Source organism: Gadus chalcogrammus, chromosome 7 (genome assembly GCF_026213295.1).
Source record: "Gadus chalcogrammus isolate NIFS_2021 chromosome 7, NIFS_Gcha_1.0, whole genome shotgun sequence".
In the NCBI taxonomy this organism is placed as follows: domain Eukaryota; kingdom Metazoa; phylum Chordata; class Actinopteri; order Gadiformes; family Gadidae; genus Gadus; species Gadus chalcogrammus.
This window is the reverse complement of record NC_079418.1, coordinates 6,422,979-6,440,662: the sequence shown is the minus strand read 5'-3', so window position 1 is coordinate 6,440,662 and position 17,684 is coordinate 6,422,979. Positions and strand designations below refer to the sequence as shown.

General features: G+C 47.6%; 1 protein-coding gene across 1 annotated transcript; it reads right to left on the bottom strand.

Annotated features, from left to right (window-relative positions):
* Window positions 1-793: 793 nt before the first annotated feature.
* LOC130386586 (coiled-coil domain-containing protein 80-like) lies at window positions 794-11,044 on the bottom strand. The gene is made up of 8 exons (XM_056595593.1): window positions 10,001-11,044; window positions 8,306-9,547; window positions 7,866-8,022; window positions 7,297-7,433; window positions 6,370-6,521; window positions 5,782-5,885; window positions 2,161-2,244; window positions 794-1,926 (listed from the first exon to the last, which is right to left on the bottom strand). Exons 1-8 carry the CDS (start codon window positions 10,682-10,684, stop codon window positions 1,631-1,633), a joined length of 2,856 nt encoding a protein of 951 aa, XP_056451568.1. The 5' UTR covers window positions 10,685-11,044; the 3' UTR covers window positions 794-1,630.
* Between the last annotated feature and the right edge of the window lie 6,640 nt (window positions 11,045-17,684).

Here is a 17,684-nt window from a genome sequence, read left to right as displayed (position 1 = left end):
TCCGCTGTTGCAGTATCGCGAGAACTTGAATCCGAGAGTCTGTTCCTCTGTTGAAGTATCGCGAGAGCTGGCAGCCGAGAGTCGATTCCTCTGTTGAAGTATCGCGAGAATGGCGATCGAGAGTCGGGATTGTTCACAAAAGGCAGGGAGCAGATAGGGACGGAATCTGTAATTGATTACTCTAATTAATAAACTTAAAGTAGTATTATTTTGGCAATGTTATTATTGTCATATAGTTCATTTGTTAAAAAGTTATGGGCCATTCGCAAATGAGGTAAGTAACGTTTAATAGAATTAAACGTTTTATTTATTTATTTTAAAGGTTGGGTATGGAATTCTCTTTTTTGGCAATTTTCGCAAAATTACTTAATCCTTATCATAACCCACTTACAGCCACTGAGTTAGAAGTACTGACATGAAAATTAAACAAGTCAATCATCTGTGGAATGGGCAGGGCTCGAAAAACTCCAGCCGATGATTTCCAGACACACCGAGTGGCATTGGACAGTAAGTACGTCAATCAAACGGTGGTACTGCACTCCCCCTCCCCCTCTCCCCGCGCGTGACCCCTTCGTGCACGTACTCAAAGCTTGTGACCCAGAGCAAGCTTCTGTTTGTTGTTACCCTGCGGTAGCTACTGGAGCTAGCTAACTAGCTAATGGCTCGCTCTTGCGTGCATGATTCGCTCGTGCATGATTGGGCGTCCATGTACTTGGAATGGGTGGAGTCAGAGTCAGCGTTGAAGGAGAGGGGGTAGGACCATTTGAGTTGTGTATTTTCCAAAATCTGCTGGAGTTTTGCAAATCCCATAACCAACCTTTAAGTAGTGTAATCTACATGCAGCCCAATTCAAATAAAGATTTACAAATACTTAAATTCAAATTGGAACAATTACCTATTGAATTGTATCTAAATATATACAGAGAAACATTTTGTTCAAACATTGGATGTAAAAACAAAGTAAACGTTTTTATTCAGAAATTCAGATTCCAGAAATGGTACATTAAGCCTGAGCTTGACATCGTCCAACAACATCAAAATACATCTATACGATATTGTTTGAATATATTTAAGTACACAACAATACAAAAATGAACACACTCAAATCATTACAACCACATTCTGGAAAGCAGTTAAAATACAAATCGTACCCTGAGCCTTAAACATTGATAAAAACATATGGTCAATCGACACACGCAGCACAGTCATCTAGCAACTGTAACTGCGGTAACCGAATTTGTCCAAGTTGTGTCCGTGGTGACTTTACCCGTCGTCCAGTCACGACCCCCCTCATCCGATCAACCGACACGACACACGCCAGAATGGTCACCTAGCGACCCTAACCAGGGTGACCGTATCCATCGTCTTGGGTGACGCCCTCATCCGACCCACTGAGCGTCACGACACCCACTATGACCAGAATCGCGTTGTAACCGTAACTACTACAACCGTCGACCGTGTTTGATTGGGTAGTGTAGTTTTGTGTTGTGTTGTCAGCCCACGTGACTCAAAACATTGTGTGTAGAAACACACACACACACACACACACATGCCTAGTAACCGTAACCACGATGACCGCATCCATCCTCCTTACAACACCCCCATCCCACCCACAACCGACACTCCCCGCCTAGTAACCGTAACCGCGGTGACCGTATCCGTCGTGCTCTCGCTCTCGGCCGTCGTCGTCGGGGCAACGCATCCCCAGCGACTGCTGAATGGCCATCTCCTGGCGCCGCAGCTGCATGGAGTCGACCAGGTCGTAGACGGGCTCCATGGACCACATGGGGGATGGGTACCAGGACTTGACGTTCCCGTCCTTCCCGACCAGCAGCATGGAGAAGTACTCGGCGCTCACCTGGAAGTAGTTCCGGAGGTCGGTCACCAGCGGCGGCGAGAGCTCCTCGCGGTCGACGCTGGAGCTGCCTGGAAGGGGCAGGGAGTCACGTGTGGTGAGTTGTTCCACAACACCACAACACAACACAACGTGACACAACACGGCACCGCACAACAATACAGGACACGGTACAACACGTGCCGGAGGTATACATTTGCCAGATTGGGCCAGATTTCCCGCCCAATCTGGAAACCCATCTGGCAACAGTGCATCAGACCGGCCCAATCTGGCAACGCTGCATCAGTGCATCAATAGTGTCTCACCGTTGATTGGATAGAGCTCCAGGGTTCCGCCCATAAGCTCCGCCTCCTTCCCGGCCAGCTTCAGAACGGACATGTGGCGCAGGCCTGGGGAACGAGAGAGGTTAGGGGTTACACAACACAACACGACACAACACAACATGACACAACACGACTCGACACAATGCAAAACTACACAATACAACAACACAACCTGACATGACACCATACAACACAATGCAACAACACAAAACTACACAACACATTACAACACAACACAAAACTACACAACACGACACAACACAACAAGAGACCAAACTTTACCAAACGCCACAACAAAACACGACTCGCCACAACACAAAACTACACAATACAACAGCATAACCCGACACAATATGACACAATGAAACAACACACACAAAATAACACAAAACTACGCAACACAAAACTACACAACAAGAGACAAGGCTAAACAAAACGACACAACAAAACACGACTCAACACAAACCTACGCAATACAACAACACAACCTGACACGACGCGATACGACACAATGCAACAAACAACAAAAAACTAAACAACACAGAACCAAACTAGAGAACACAGCACAAGACAAAAAGCAGCTAATTGCCCTGAATGTAAATGTAATGATGGTCTCCTAAACTTCCCTAAAGTTCATTTCCAGGTATGTCTTCAGGCTTCTGTTTTTTATTTTGTATGTTATTCATTTGAGAACAGACAAGACTTCGGAAACAGAACAATAGCTTCTCACGAAGTCGTTTAGCCTTCACCTCATTAAAACACGGAATGGGTTGAGTCGAATCCGACGGAAAGAATGTGCGCCAGACCACAGTAGGAACGCCACATTTACCGTATTTTTGTGATTAAGCTCACCGCAGAGAGGTGGAACATTAGAGAGAGAGAGAGAGAGAGAGAGCGAGAGAGAGAGAGAGAGAGAGAGAGAGAGAGAGAGAGAGAGAGAGAGAGAGAGAGAGAGAGAGAGAGAGAGAGAGAGACACAGAGAGAGTGAGAAAGAGAGACAGAGACAAAAACAAAATAAATATTTGCTTGTTTCATTGATTTCAAAAAAGCATTCGACTCAATTTGGCACGTTGGATTACTTCACAAACTTCTTCAAAGCGGTGTAGGGTAAAGCATATGGCATAATATAATCAATGTACACAGACAATATGTGCGGCATCAAGATTGGACACAAGCGAACAGACTTTATTTCTCACGAGTGGGGAGTGAGACATGGCTGCTGTCTATCACCTGCACTGTTCAACATTTACATAAATGAGCTGGCCTCCATTCTGGAACAGTCCTCAGTGCCTGGTCTCACTCTCCACAACACAAAGATCAAATTCCTGCTTTACGCAGATGATTTAATCCTGTTAAGTCCCACAAAAGAAGGACTTCAACAGAGTCTAGACCTACCAGACCGTTACTGTCAGACCTGGGCCCTGGCTGTTAACATCAAGACAACAAAATCCATGATATTCCAGAAAAGACCAAAGATGTCTGGGAAACACATTGCACTTCACAATAGAAACACATGAAATAGAAAACTGTTTAGAATACAATTATTTAGGTCTGAAAATAAGTTCCACTGGAAGTTTAAATCAATTCTAATTTGGCTCAAACTACTTCAAGCAATTATTGAACCCATCCTGCTCTATGGAAGTGAAGTGTGGGGCCCACAAACAAACCAACTCTTTGTCCAATGGGAAAAACATCCAATTGAAATTGCAAACACTGAATTTTGTGAACGCATTCTGCAGGTACACAGGATAACCACTACCAACGCCTGCAGAGCTGAATTAGGCCAGTATCCCCTGCTATTAAAAATCCAAAAACTATCAATTAAATATTGGCTACATCTAAAACAAAGTGACCCCCACTCCTTCCAGCACAAAGCCCTGCAAAGCCAAGAGATGAACAAGAGTCCCCTCACTCATCTGGTCCTGAGGCTCTGTCCACAGACAGGTTCCCCATCTGCTCTGCCTCTGAACCAGCCTGAGAACATATAAATTAGACTCAACCAAATTATAAAACATCAGAAACAAACCTACCTCACCCATTGGAACACTAAAACACAAACACAGAGCAAAATGCAGTGTTATCTGGCCCTAAATAGACAGTACACTGTGGCCCCCTACCTGACCACAGTGACTGATGTTAGACACAGAGTGATGTTATCAAAGTACAGACTGAGCGCTCACAGCCTGGCGATAGAAACAGGCCGACATAAGAAATCATGGCTGCCCAAAGAGGAGCGGCTGTGCCAGCAGTGTGAAGAAGCTGCTGTAGAGACCGATCAGCAATTCCTCCTCCACTGCCCCATATTCAAAAATGTCCGCAAAGTATATTTCAGCAAATTCGGCCAAAAACACCCACATTTTATAATCTCCCATGTAGACCTACCAAAAATATTAATGGGAGAGAGAAAAGAGAGTGCCGTCCTCGCAGGATAGTTTATTTCAGCTTGCCACAACATGAGAGGATGACATTCTACAAGGCCTCACTGTTTTATTTTGCTTTATTTAAATGATTATTCCTATAATGTGTTTTATGTAGCTCCTCTTTACATTCATTTAATTTTACTATAATATTACTATTATTTCTAAAGGTACATATGTACATCTGTATGTTATGGTATATTGTTATAGGTTGTTATATGTACATATTGTTCTGACGTTCTCTTTTGTTATTATACATAATATTTGTAACACTGTAATGCTTTGGTAACACTGTTTGGTTTACCACAATATTCATGCCAATAAAGCTTTTTGAATTGACACAGAGAGAGAGAGAGAGAGAGAAAGAGAGAGAGAAAGAAAGCGAGAGAGAGAGAGAGAGAGAGAGAGAGAGAGAGAGAGAGAGAGAGAGAGAGAGAGAGAGAGAGAGAGAGAGGGTGTGTGTTTGTGAGAGAGCAGACGGTGATGGTGGGACTGACTGTCTCCTCAGAGCTCTGAGCCCATGAGACTCCAGCAGAATGCTCGGTATTTACTCTGCAGTCTGAAACCCCTCAGTTTAACAGTCCTGTGTGTGCTACACACTGATGAGAACCAGACCGTATGCACAGCGAAGTGACACACAACCAGAGACACACAACCAGAGACACACAAACAGAGACACACAACCAGACACACCACCAGATACACACAACCAGAGACACACAACCAGGGACACACAACCAGAGACAAACAACCAGAGACACACAACCAGAGGCGTCACTCTTTACTGGGGAAAGGCCAAGACAGCATCAATAAAGCCAGGCAGCCAAGAGCAAACATTGGAAATGTTTTAGCAGAGGGATGGGAGAGCGAGACGGCGAGCGAGAGGGTGAGCGAGGAGGGGGTGAGGGAGGTTGGGTGGGGGGTCGGGGGGATGGGGGGGGCTGGGGGGGAGTTTGAGCCCCTGAAGGAGGGGCTGTGGTGTAACATTCTCTGCGGTAGATCGTTGGTAAACATCCTAGACACTTAGGGGATGAATGACCCTCTCTGTTTATTTTTTTGTGTCATGTCTTGTTGTGTAGTTTAGTGTCGTTTTGTGTTGCGTTGGGTCGTGTTGTCTTGCGTTGTGTCGTGTTGGGTTGGGTTGTGTTGGGTTGCGTTGGATTGTGTTGGTTTAAGGGGAACTCACCCAGGTTACAGGTCTGACTGGTCAGGCTGTAGAGCTGCTGCTGATAGGCCCACTCCTCGTCATCAGGGGTGGAGATGATAAAGATTCTCCGTCTCCAACGGAACCTGGAAACCCAACGTTTAATAAACACAAACAAAGACACTCACGATGCTAAGAGATATTTTTAAGTGCCAGGACGTATAACATACAATAGGTGCGTACATTAAGTGCCAGGACGTACAAACATGCAATAAGTGCGTACATTCAGTGCAAGGACGTACAGCATACAATAAGTGCGTACATTAAGTGCCAGTACTTACAACATACAATAAGTGTAAACATTAAGTGCCAGGATGTACAACATACAATAAGTGCGTGCAACTGAGTCTTGAATCTCTTGCCAATAAAGTAACAGGGATGTAAGAGACTCTTGGAGCAGGCAATTCTAGTCTCAAGTACTATTTGTCAATACCAAAATGCAACTATAAACCTGACCAAAGCGTCATATGGACAACAAGACACCGTATTTTTAAACCATTGATTTTTTTATTTTTGTCATGTTTTATTTTATTTTTAAAGCGCCCCTTAACACACGGCAACCGGTCTCACCTGGACAGGAAGTTCTCCAGGGATCTGGACTTGTCCTCCTTCTTGCAGGAGACCCCGTCCCTCTTCTGCTGGTCCATCTCCGTTATGCGTGAGTCGAAGGTGTCGATGTAGTCCAGCACGGCCGTCATGGCGATCGGAACCTCGTACTCTTGCTGCAAGTCATTTTGATAAGAATACATTTTGAATGAGTAGGAGGTGGGACTTCTGCACTCCGGCACCGCCCACTACGCAGTCTGACATCACACTGTTACGGAAATAAAGTTTGAGTGCAAGCGGGCTTTTTCATGCCCTTATTGAGGGCCGTTCTCCCATACTCCCCCTGGGGGGGACTTTTTTTAGGATTAGGAAATGTCTTTATCTGTTGTGCAATTTATTGCTTACTTTAGTGTGAGGAAATTCCTTTATCAGTTGTGCCTGTGCATTTTATCTCTCTCACCATGGGATAGGGAGAAACGTCTTCTCCATTCCTTTGTATGTCTGGTACATAGACAATAGAGCTTTGACTTAAATCCAGAGGGCCAAGTTTTTCAAAAAATTTAATCTTGATCAAATTGATCCGGGTTTGAAAACCCATGTTTTGCTATCCAGGATCATCTGATCCATCTTACTTTTATGCCAGTTTTTAAAGGAACATTGGATTGGATCACTGGGATCCAAATACCAAATTTCAGGTAACCAACTGAATCCACCCTTCCAATGGGATCAAGATAATCCTGTTTTTTGCATCAAATTGATCCCAAACCGAGTTCAAATTTTTGAAAAACCCTTGGGGCAGGTGAAATGTAAGATCGAATAACATGATCTGATTTTAATTCGAAATCCCTCTTTTGCTTTAAAAAAGCCATTTCTGCGATTTTATCCAATCCGTGATCCGCAATCCCACTGGATCATTTCTGGACCCAGGAGACAGGTCAGGTGACCACTGACCTTGGCCCTCATGTCGTAGTCGGTCAGAACCATGTAGAAGTCGTTGAAGGTCAGGCCAAGGTCGGTCCTCAGCGCTCGGATCAGCTCCTGGTTGGTTAGGTCGTCCTGAGGGACGCCCTTCAGAGCCTTGTCCTGCTCTGTACACAAACCCGCCAATAACACAATGTTAACACAATAAACACGGGGGAGACGACACATGCATGTAGGCGCACACGTAGGCACACACACACAAAACGCTGTGTTTGCGTGCGTGCGTGCGTGCATGTGTGTCTGTGTGTGTGTTTTGAGTGTGAGTGAGTGAGTGAGTGAGTGAGTGAGTGAGTGAGTGAGTGAGTGTGTGTCTGTGAGGGAGGGAGGGGGCAGATCGAGAGAGAGAGGAGGGAGGTGGAGAGAGACAGATCGAGAGAGAGAGAGGGGGGAGGAGGAGAGAGAGGGAGGGGGAGGAGGAGAGAGAGAGAGAGAGAGAGAGAGAGAGAGAGGGAGAGAGAGACAGATCGGGAGTGAATGGAGGGAGGTGGAGAGAGAGAGAGAGAGAGAGAGAGAGAGGGGCATGGATCCCCCTGACTCACCCAGCTGGTAGTGGTCGATCTTCATTGTGCCGTTGCTCCACGTTCCGAAGATGGTAATGATTGACAGCTTGCGGACGGCCATCTCACACACCTTCTCCAGGTATTCGTCCCTCTGTTGGGAGTACATCCGGTTCTCCTCTTCCGGGGTCGTGATGACCTGGAGGAACCAGATCGGAGAGATCGGAATACAGGGTTAGAGATCGGTAAACAGCGTTAAAGATCGGAAACGGAGGGGGGGGGGATCGGAAATGTCGGAAGAGATCGGAAACGTCGGAAGTGATCGGAAACGTCGGAAGAGATCAGAATACGGGGTTAGAGATCGGAAACGGGTGGGTGGGAGATCGGAAACGGATTCTAGGTTATCGTAATAAACATCTACAACCACAACTACTACTGCTCCTAGAGATAACAACATAAACCATGACTTCGAAACAACTCACCAGCAGTCGTCTGCGCTTCTCAAAGGACCCAAAGAAGGCAGTCAGCGGGCTGGCCACTTTGGGCAGCTTCCCAGAAGGCCCGTCGCCATCTTGGTTCTCCTGGTACCTCACGCCCTTCTTACCGCTCTTTCTGACTTGCGGGTTCGGCGGAAGCTCCATCCCGGCCATCTTTCTCTTCTTCTTGTCCGCCTTGCCCTTCCTGCTTGCTTTCTGAACCTTAATCTCACCTTCCTGCACCTTAATTCCGCCTTCCTCCGCATCCACCTTCCTAGTCGGGGTGGTGGTTGCCGTGGTGCTGCAGTCGTCCAGGGACCGACTCCCTCCTCCTCCTCCGAGGAGGTCGTTCTCCTCGCCCTCGCCCTCGCCCTCGCCCTCTTCAAAATGTCCGATGGCCGGCGCCGTTTTGGTTTGGGCGGGGCGTGTGGGGACAACTTGCAGGAGCTTCTTCCGCACCTTCCTGGCACCTGGCCTCACCCTCGCACTCCGCCGGGAGTCCGGCGGCCGCACGGGGACCCCGCTCCATGAGGGGGTATCCCGGGGGGCCGGGTTGGTGGTGGTAGGGGGGATGGTTGAAGTGGTGGAGGTGGGTGGTGCTGGCGTGGTCGTGGAGGCCATGATGGTTGTACTGGGCATGGCGGTGGTTGTGGTGGTGGTTTGGGTTCTGGTGGTGGTTTGGGTTCTGGTGGTGGTGTTTGGGAGTTTGGTGGTGGTGGTCGTACGTCTGCGTTTTATGAAGAGGCGTCGGGTGGTGGTGGTGGTTGTGGGCGGGGTTGTGGACGTGGTCGTGGGTGGGGTAGTGGTGGTTGTCGTAGATGGGTTGGTGGTGGTAGTGGTGGTGGTGGGGCTGGTTCTGGCAGGTCTTCTCGTCGTGGTCGTGGTGAACCTTGTCGTTGTCGTGGCGCTCGTCGTCGCACTCGCACTCGCAACCTCGTCCTCCTCCTCCACCCCCTCCGTCACAACCCCACCCTTCACCTGCCCCTCCACCCCGGCCGCCTTACACCGCTGCACAAACCCCTTCTGCCTGGCCTTCTCCAGTCTCCTGCCGGGCGCCTGGTCCATCACCTCGTACATGGCCTCCAGCCTCACGGGGTACGGGTACCGCTCCGCCTCCTGCAGGTTCTTCCGGAGCAGCACCATCCCGAACTTCCCCCGCTCCAGCTTCAGGAACGACATCAGTCGCGGCACGGCGGCGGGGTCCAGCCGCTCCTCGGTCACCTCGCCCTGCGCCGAGACGCGCCGCACCTTAAAGTCAGAGGGAACTTTATCGTCAGACCGACCAAGTAGTGACTGACACCGCCTTTAAGGGCTCAGGTAGTGACTGACATCCCCTTTTAGGGCTCAAGTAGTGGCAGACACCCCCCTTTAGGGCTGTGTAATTTATCAAATTTTTATCGTGATTTTGATTTTTGGGTCAAATGATCCCCTAACTAATATAATCGAATTGAAACGTTTCTTTATTTTATGTATATATATTTTATTCATTCAATGTTTTGTAGAAGAACCGCTGGATACAGATGATATGATATTATAATTGTTTTATTTCGATTGCAATTTAGTACACGATTTTCTTTTTAAAGTTCCTTAAGTTCTGTATACAAGTTATGTTCGCTAAACATAAGCATTAAATCATTCTATAGTATGACCAACACCACATATAAACTGCTCTATATTTTTAAACGATTAATCGTTGCTTACCTTGCCTCCGGCTGCGCCCTCCCGATGGAACAGCACCACCTGATGCATGTGCCGCTCCGCCATGTCGCAGTACACCTCCGAGCGCAATAGGCCCATCATCAGGCGATAGTAGCCGTCCGCCTCGGTCGGCGCGGTGATCACCAGCACGCGGTTCTTGCCGGCGAAGCTCGCCAGGACGTTCAGGGATCCAGCGGACGCTGCGGACGCGCCGGGCGCAGGGTTTCTAGGCGCCGAAGGCGGTTGCGCTCGGACCGCGGTCTCTGATTGGTTGTCCACCTCCTGAGGGGCGGAGACCCGGGTCTTGGGGGTGCGTTGTACCGGGATTCGACGCCGGCCCGGCAGGGGCCGTCGGATGGGTCCCGCCCCCACCTGCTCCCCCTCCCGGGTTTGGCGCTGGTTTGCCAAATGGGAGAACGGGGTTCGATTCCCTGGCGTTAAATCCCTGGACATGTCCGGGAGGGCGTCCCCACCCAGTGCATGCTGCCCCGGGTTCAGAGAGGGGTGTGTCCTGTTGGACACGCCCCCTCGGGAGGGCGCGGTCCTTCGGGGAAATCCTCTCTCTGACGCGTTGCATAGCGTCAGCAGGAGGAGGAACGTGGCGCAGAAGAGGCGCAGTGTCCAACTCATGCCGGGACGTCCCGTGGAAAAGGAAGAAAGCTTCAGTCTTTGAATCGAGGAGGCCATCTCAGTCTCTGTCGTTCTCCTTAGTCGTTCCACGCGTAAAATCTCTGCGTAACGGCCATGCCCGAAGTCATTCCGAAGCGTTTGGGAACGACATCCATAGAAGTCCGGACGCAAATACGCGAATACCTCCACCCTCACAGCTTTTGCGTCGTACTCCAAACCGCATCGTAATCCACTGAGAGGGAAGGTGTTGGCAAAACGGACCGATAAGACCTTTGAAAATAGTTCTTTAGACGGGAACGGGTGTAGTTATACAAATTTTCATCCTATGATTAGAGCCAAGAACGCTCTGTGCGTCTTTTCCAACAAGATTATCCAGTCCTGCTGGGACCAGGGGCTCCATCTGCACTCTGAGGACCTTCTAGCTCTCTCTCTCTCTCTCTCTCTCTCTCTCTCTCTCTCTCTCTCTCTCTCTCTCTCTCTCTCTCTCTCGCTCTCTCTCTCTCCCTCTAACCCCCCTCCCTCCCTCTCTCTCGCTCTCCCCCACCCGCTCTCTCTTCCTCTCTCTCGCTCTCTCTTCCTAAAAGAAGGCAGCGATTGAGTAGCGGCTCTGACGCACAGATTTGGACACTCCGCCCACTTGCATTGAGTCTCCCGTATATATATTATATAGGCCTACATATATATTTAGTTGAATGTATTAGTAAGGCTCACAGATAACCCCATGAGACGGTTCAACTGGGGCATCATGGTGTGAACGAGATATGGTTATACGTTCTCATTAAATTATTAATATTATTTAAATATTTAAATAAAATGTTTGTGTTAAATCTTTAAAGGGTCTATGAGTACATGGAAAAGCATAAAAAACATAAAATATATAATATTTAAATCGAATGTATTGTCATTATTATTATTATTATTAATAATAATAATTATAATAACTATAAATAAATCTAATAATACATTATATTTAAATATAATATGCATAATAAATAAATATATAAATACATATATATATATAAATTATTTATTTATTCATTTTCTATTAATTTATTAGCGGCAACCTGGCGCCATCTAGCGGCGACTAGAGGACTACACACGATTATGCTAAATCACACTGCGCCCCGTGTGAGATTTTGAGGAAGTTCACTCCCAGTCTAAGGTTGAATCCCATTACTTGGCTCGCTTCAAAATCTCAGCCCTAACCCTCGATGTTGCGCGTTCACGCGCCGTGGAGCCATGTCCCAATACCATTTTAAGGTTGAATCCCATTACTTGGCTCGCTTCAAAATCTCAGCCCTAACCCTCGCTGTTGCGCGTTCACGCGCCGTGGAGCCATGTCCCAATTCCATTTTAAAGGTAGCTTAAGGGGTAGGGGGAGGGCTAACATCCCCTCAAAATTGAGATTTTCGATGGGCACCCTCAAAGCGCTTCAGTTGTGACTTGCTCCCACAATACCTTGCGAGAAAACGGAAAATCAAGAAATATCCTAGACAAGATGGAGGGCGAAAAGATGCGACAGGATTGGAAAAACCCAAACGTAAGTGTTTTATCTGTAATTAACTAGTAATTATTTTATTAATTATACTCTGCAGCCCGGCCGCGGGCTTCGAAGCCCGGCCGTGGACTCTCGGAAGATCGCGAAAGTCCGCGGCCGTCCGCGGCCGAAGCCCGGCCATCGACCGGGCTCTGCAGCCCGGCCGTCAACCGGGCTCTGCAGACCGGGCTGCATATCATGTCGTATGATATCCAGATCTTCCATGTTCTAGTGACTCCAGGTTAAAAAATAAGAGTTATACTAATATATTATATTATATTAGTAATATTCTATAAGTAATATTATATATACTAATATATTATATTATATTAGTAATATTATATTAGTAATATTCTATAAGTATTATTATATATACTAATATATTATATTATATTAGTAATATTACATGGTTAATCAATGTATTTTTTGGCAGTACTATATTGTGTACATAACTATTATATATTGTACATAACATATGGCCATATCAACCAGTTCTGGCATATAATTCCTAATTCCTTCTTATTCGTTTTCTTTCAGGACTTCGTTGAGTCCACTGCCACCAGCCCCCCCCCCCCCACCTCTCCCTCATGCTCCTCCACCCCAGGCACCTCTTCCACCACCCCAGACACCCCTTCCAAGAGGAGAGTGCCAGGGAGCAGGCGAGGCATGAGGAGAGCGAGGCAAAGTTGGCGGAATGGTTGAGAAGATGTGATTCTCCACCATTCTCTCAAAAGCTGAGAGAGAGAGTGTGTGTGTGTGTGTGTGTATTTTTAGATGCGTGTGTGTGTATTTTTAGATGTGTGGTTCAGTGTTTCTTATTTAAATAAAGTGTTTCTTCTAAAGTGTTCTTGTTCATAACCGATTATTATCTAAGGGTGCAGTCACACTAGGCCATCTGGCCGTGGCCGTGGCCTAACCATGCTCAAATCTGCCAGTGTGAGTGTGGCCAGTCTGACCAGGCCGGGCCAATTTGGCCACTTGGGAGAGGTGTGCTGCTACGGCACGGGCCGCTACGGTACAGATGCTAATGAGCCGACACGCGCACACGCACGGCTACGCAACCTGAGCTGGATGACGTATAGTCAATGCGACGACCACGGACATAATAAAGGCGACGAGCCTTCTTTCCCATTAAACGGTAAACATCGCATCAAGCAGTTCAACTGTTGGTGTGTTCTCTGTGTTGTTGTCCATTGTTGTTAAAACTCTGACTGGCGGCAGACTTTATTATGGTCCATGCAGCGGACGCTTGGTGATGACGTGTTACGACGTGATGACGTATGTACAAGAGCCTTCCGTGGCCAGGCCACAGCTGCGACGGCCAACGGCCACGGCCAGATGGCCTAGTGTGAGTGCAGGCCAGAGAACAATGGGGCCATTTGAGCACGGTTAGGTGTGAAAACGGCCAACGGCCACGGCCAGATGGCCTAGTGTGAGTGCACCCTAATACCACCTTTAACATGTAGCTAAGTGACATTCAAAATAAAGGTATATTACGAGGGACAAATAGTATTAATTTTTTTTTTTTTTTTAAATACTTTATTTAAACATGCCAATTACAAAATATAAATACCATTTCAGGTTAAACATCTTTACAATGGGTCTTGCTCGTTGCCCGAGACAATGGCAGCCAGTCTGTCTCTTGTAACATTACCAGGGGTCTGGTTATCTGCTAGGGGGCACGGGGAGGCCATGATGACGTCACAGGGTAGGGTTGTCCCATTTGGTAGGGGTTCGGTTAGGGGTAGCAATGAGGGGTAGCAATGAGGGGTAGCAATGAGGGGTAGCAATGAGGGTTAGGGTTGAGACAGTGAGCAAAGAAACGGGATTGGATACTGTCGCAATCTCATTCCTGAAGTTCCCCTTGTCCCCTACTGTTAAGAAATCACAGGTTGAGTGCTTGTCTTGTGCAATGTTTCCCTGCCTTTCCAAGCATTCATATATATGTTAAAGAAAAGAAAAAAAAAGATGATTTAGGGGATAATTACAGAGGTCCGGTCAGGATTGATGTTCAATAAATATTAATTTAGGGTATTTATAGAGGCGTGAGAATTGCATGCATTTCACCATAGCCTCATTGCGAAATACTGGAGAGTTTACTGTGTCGTAATATAAACGGTCTGCTTGGGACACGTGATGCAGACACACAGAGTTTCGAGAGGCTTAAAAAGTCTAGAAGGTGAGACTCGCATATTGGAAGCGAACTCATCTCAAGCCAGCTCCTCTGAAGCCGTTCGAAGTGCGCCTTCTTTCCGATAACAGACTCACAATGAAGATAGCCGCTTGGGCGATTCTTGGTTTGCTGGCTCTGTGTCAAGGTAGGTGTGATGGTGTCTCTGGTGAGATTTAAGGAGTCAGGAATTAAATTGAGAACTAAATTAGTCGATGCTACGTATTATATAAATTCTAGAGCTGTCAGTTAAACGCGTTATTAACGGCGTTAACGCAAACCAATTTTAACGGCGTTAAAAAATTATCGCGCGATTAACGCAATTATTTTATTTGCAAAAAAAAAAAAAAAACATGTTTTTTTTTTCCTTTGGCTCAAAACAAAGAAGCAGTAGCCTGACTGCTATGTTCAAATGACATTTGTTCAAAGCAGTCGTTTAATTGCACTATAGGCTCTTTTTTTGTATCGTCCTGTTTTGATCAGTATATGCCAATGTTGTTATCAATAAAAAATCATTTACACAAGGCAAGCCGATGCACTTCACCATGTTGATAAGATAATTAAAATGAGAAGAATTATGGGACAAAAAAATCAAGGGATATTTAGCATAGAAGAAGAATGTGTGATTAATCGCGATTAATCGTGAGTTAACTATGACATTAATGCGATTAATCACGATTAAATATTTTAATCGCTTGACAGCTCTAAATCCCTTTGAATCAATCTTTTTAACTTTGCAACTGATCGTGATTTTCTCTAATCCTGCACCTAACTTTTAAAAGGGATCCCTGAAATATCATTATCCCAATCACGATCACCATGACGACCGACCTCTCCAAGTGTCACCTGCCTCTGACCCTATCACCTGACCCCTCCTTCTCTTCCAGCGGTTGGCCCTGGCGACGCCCTCCAGTGTAACTACTGTTTCTCCAAGGGCAACGACGTCTGCGAGGCGACCAGCGTCCAGACGTGCTCCAGCCTGGACAACGCCTGCGTAAGCGTCCTGTTCCTCTACCCTCTCCGTAAGCACCGCACACACGCCGGACGCACGCACACATTCACTCACTCACTCACTCACTCACTCACTCACTCACTCACTCACTCACTCACTCACTCACTCACTCACTCACTCACTCACTCACTCACTCACTCACTCACTCACTCACTCACTCACGCACGCACGCACGCTCGCTCACAGGCACAAACGTACGCACCGTGATGAACGCTCACTCACACAAAACACTAATTTGTGTTTGCCTGCCTCTCCTCCTTTCTGCACCTCCTCCTTCTCCTCCCCCTCCTTCCCCTCCTCTCCTCCCCCTCTCCCCTCCTCCTCGACCTCTGCTCCTCCTCCTACCCCCCCTCCCCCTCCTCCCTCTTCTCATCCTCTTCCTCTCCTCCCTCTTCTCCCCCTCCCCTCCTACTCCTTCCTCCTCCTCCTCCTCCTCCCCAGACAACTCCTTCAGGATGTGTATGAACATGGCCGTGTGCCAAGGCTACATCTCCATGCCTAACGTCGCGGCCATCTGCTGCACCACCGACCGCTGCAACTGAGGAGGAGAGACGGACTCCTCCTCCTCCTTCTCCCCTCTCCCTCTCCCTCTCCCTCTCCCTCTCCCTCTCTCTCTCTCTCTCTCTCTCTCTCTCTCTCTCTCTCTCTCTCTCTCTCTCTCTCTCTCTCTCTCTCTCTCTCTCTCTCTCTCTCTCACACACACACACACACACACACACACACACACACACACACACACACACACACACACACACACACACACACACACACACACAGTCTTCTGATATACTCTGTAACTGACCGTTGATAAACTGCAAGTTTGAATGTCTTCCACTTGACTGAATATATTCTGGATTGACACATTTCTAACTGCAAAACAAACACTGACTTGCCACCTTCTACAATCCCCGAGATCACGATTAAATATGTAATTGAAATCTGTTTGTTTTTCTGGTTTATACTCTCATTTCAAAATCATATAAAGGTCCCATGACATCACCACGTCACCAGGTGTGAGTGTGATTAGCCGTTACAAGCCGTTTTGAAAATCTTCCCTTTATGACATCACAAGTGGCCGCGTCCACCTAGATGTACGCTGGTTAGATCAGTCTACCAGCCTACCCAGTGGACTGTAGCAAACGTTGCTTATCTATCCGTCACACTCTAGGTTGACACGCCCACTTGACAGATTTTCAAAACGGCTTGTAACGGCTAATCACACCTGGTGGCGTGTCATGGGACTTTTAACGTCAAGTCTGGGCCAGAAAATGGGATTGAAGGTGCATTGCTGATGGCAGCCACAAGATGCCGTTCTTGCTCCATGCAAAGGTTCTCAAAGGTCTGAGCCAAGTGATGGGGCCGAGGGTGCAGTACTGAACGCCGCCACCAGATGCTGTTGTTTCTCCATGCAAAGCGCCCCCTCTGTTCCTGTTGACGGCGTCTGCAGACTTCCATTACCGCTCTCATTACGTTCATTTGCCCTGACAACGTCTGGTGGGAAGGAAAATGTCACTGACGGAAGATAATCAAGTCAATTTCGCCCGCGGCGTCCGCCTTTTCATCTCCATCCGTCCGACCGCCGCGTGCGATAAACGCGCATGACAGGCGCGGGGGCCTGATGACAACACGGTTAAGACACGGGTTGTGTTTATTTTTATTTTGGAGGGCTTAATTGACGCATTATGCTCAGTGCACACCAGTATAAAGATGTTAATACCCGAAATATATGCATAGGCTGCCCTAAACACTGCAACGAAGAGTAATTTAGCGTCAGCGATGGAGATTTAGATGGAGGGGGGCAGATTGGGGGAGGGGGGGTTCACTGGCACCCGGTACAGGGTTGAGAGGACTGGGGAAGTCTCTCTCACTCTCCCGCTCTCTCACTCTCTCCCCCCCCCCCCCCCCTCTCTCTCTCTCTCTGTCTCGCTTGCTCTCTCTCTCTCTCTCTTAATCTTTCCCTTTCACCCACACAGAAGGGAGAGGAGAGGGAGAGAGGGAGGAGTAGGGGAGAGGGACGAGGGGAGGGAGAGAGAGAAGAAGAGACAGAGAGAGGAGGATGAGAGAGAGAGAGAGAGAGAGAGAGAGAGAGAGAGAGAGAGAGAGAGAGAGGGAGATGGGGGGAGAGAGAGAGAGATGAAGAGAGCGAGAGATGGAGGGGGAGAGAGAGATGGAGAGAAGGAGAGGGATGGGGCGATAAAGAGAGAGAAAGGGAGAGAGACATTTGTCCAGGGTACTATTGATTGACACTAATGAAGTTGAATCAGGCTTAATTGAGTTGGCGGTCGTCCAGTCCGTCACCCTCCCTCCCTTGCACCCCTCCACCCCTCCTCCCCCATCC